Source organism: Penaeus japonicus, unplaced genomic scaffold (assembly GCF_977035675.1).
Source record: "Penaeus japonicus unplaced genomic scaffold, GWHDUDI00000001_assembly GWHDUDI00000030, whole genome shotgun sequence".
NCBI lineage: Eukaryota > Metazoa > Arthropoda > Malacostraca > Decapoda > Penaeidae > Penaeus > Penaeus japonicus.
Genome location: NW_028234432.1, coordinates 3,056,382 through 3,058,881, shown reverse-complemented (window position 1 = coordinate 3,058,881; position 2,500 = coordinate 3,056,382). Strand labels below are relative to the sequence as shown.

General features: G+C 35.9%; 1 protein-coding gene across 12 annotated transcripts in view; it reads right to left on the bottom strand.

The window, feature by feature from the left end:
* cnc (NFE2 like bZIP transcription factor cap-n-collar) overlaps positions 1-2,500 on the bottom strand; it is a 412,613-nt gene that overhangs the window by 14,169 nt on the left and 395,944 nt on the right. For all 12 annotated transcript variants that reach the window (XM_086554849.1, XM_086554850.1, XM_086554840.1 and 9 more), the window contains 2 exons: positions 1,853-1,999; positions 536-700 (listed from right to left, as the gene is read on the bottom strand). In XM_086554849.1, coding sequence (XP_086410975.1) covers positions 536-700; positions 1,853-1,999 — 312 coding nt within the window. The remainder of the gene's footprint in view (positions 1-535; positions 701-1,852; positions 2,000-2,500) is intronic.

The following is a 2,500-nucleotide window of genomic DNA, read 5'->3' as shown; positions in this document are numbered from 1 at the left end:
AAACATCCTAGAACTAAGTGTCACATGTTTGTTATGTTCCTGGCAGAAGCAGGAGTATGTGAAAATACCTCCCATCATGAATTGGTTAAAAGTCAACCTAATTATGTACGTCCTCTTAATTATACATTTAGCGCATGATAAACTGCAAAGATACAATTAGTTTGGTGATAAATAAATGTTTTTTTGTCACCTCTGCATTCAACTGAAACTGTGAAGTAAATATCAAATGAAACTAAATAGAAATATTCTCTAATCTGCTTGAGATTAGGTTTAAGTCCTCTCTTTCTCATGTACTTGCCATCAAAAGAAACAAGCTTGTTCATCTTTTGGAATCGGAAACTTTTTGATGCATTATCAGTACCATATGAAAAATGTTCCTAATTGTTTTCCACTTCCCTGTTATCTAGCATGCTGTACTCCTTTTTCCTTATCACCATGATAAGCCTTCCTCAATTCACAGCTTCCTGATACTCTGACATCAATCATTCTATGTAAGGATAAAAAGAGATGAAAAACTCATTGGTGTACTACTCACCTCCTTGGGAGCGGAAGTCCATGGTGCAAGAATACTTCATCTCAGCAGGATCCAAGGCAGTGGCTCCCTCCATGCTTTGGATGCCAGGCGGTGGGTAGTGGCCTCCATAGCCTCCAACGTCTCCAACACCTGCGCTGCTGCCACCTCCCATGCCACCAGTTGCTCCTGATATCAAAAGAAATGTAAATAATACTTGTTATATTCATCATGTATGATAGAGGTAAATAATCAATTTCAAACAAACTTCGATTCTTACTAAATAAATCCTCCTCTACTCATCATTGCATCTTGCAATACTTTTTGATTCCAATTACTGTCATAGTAATGAACTCATGTTCAATTTCAATTTTAAGTTTAGGAGTCACATGCTTTTATTAACCCACACAGGACGGGTGGTACAGCATGTGTACCGCGCATTCAAAAGCCCAGTTGCCGGGCGGCACAGTATTGTGCCAGCTATTCAATTCTAATATTCCAAGCCCGGCTTCTGAAGCCCTAGGCTTTGGATCCCCCGTCGGGAATGGGTTAATGCCTTTTTTCAAGGGGGTATAAAGATTCTTTTTACACATGATGTATATACGCTTTTTACTGCAAGTACTACATGGACAGGCTTAAGCCAATCCTTTTTCCCTTTACCTTGCATCATTTTGTATGGGTTCTAACTTGGATCAACTTAAATGTACTCAGACTTTGTGACCTTTTACCCTAAGATATTAGCCTGGGGTAGGCATCTTAAGATGTCTGTTTTCTATCATTTTCCACTTATGGTACGGTATACATACATATAAGTCTACATATGATATATTAGTGTAGTGATTATAATCAGCATTAGGTATGACAGTGTATCAAAATTGAATGAATCAATTGCTTGTAATTTAACTCATTCAGTCAACTGCGTGTCATGTACGCATTGACACCTATCCGCAATGGGTTCGTAAAATTAAAAATGCTTTAAGAAAGTGATCTCACTCTCAAAGGGTACTTAGTGACTATATTTTTGAAGATTACATATGTAAATCACACATAATACACAGGATGTCTAATATATGTCTTTCACATGACAAATAGTGAAATACACACACAGTTACCTTTTACATCAGAAATATCTATATTTTGACACTATGTTTTGTTCATATAAATCTTTTGTAAGAATATAGAACCAAATAAGTTATAAACAACATAGCATTTAGCACAATAAGGGCATTTTAAGAACATGATCCATACCAGGAACCCTCAGAGACTATATGATTATAAGCTGAAAAAAGTGTACTCCTAGCTGAACCATTAAACTTCTCCTTTGAATTTTCACTGACTCACCTTGTAGATTATCATGAAAGTATCTCTTGTCTCTGCCAAACATGTGTTGCTTCTTCAATGGTACTGGTGGCATTCTGTGGGGATCCTCAGGCCCATAGCGATAGCTTCCTGCACTGTAGTCTCCACTCTGGTTTCGACTGCCATTGTCTACAGACCACCATTTGCGTTAACACATAGCATAAGTGCACTTTTGAATTTGTAGTGCTTGTATTTTTTATTGTTTATTTATTTTCTCTTAAAAGTGTATAACTGATCTTTATTAAGAGAAATCCACCACAGCTGGATTCTACTCTACCATCACCAATTATATATTCATGCATCATCAACTATTTTAAGCTATAGCTACTTCAAAGGAATCAGAGAAGGTGGCTTTAAAATTTAAAAAATATCATTATTCTACTACACAATGTAATATGTCAATACAATACTGAAATAATTATGAACACTAAAAAGCTTTAGGTGAAATGTAATGCAAGATGTCAAGATATGAAACTTTCTCAAATGAATAGTCTGAAATGGTCTGATGATTGTGATATAATGGTCATCATCTGTCAATTTGGATGTTTAGTATTAGAAGCTGCTCTTACTAATGAATCCTGTTTCCTAAAAAAAACCTCTTGTTCTGCAAGATATTTGTAATGTAAATGT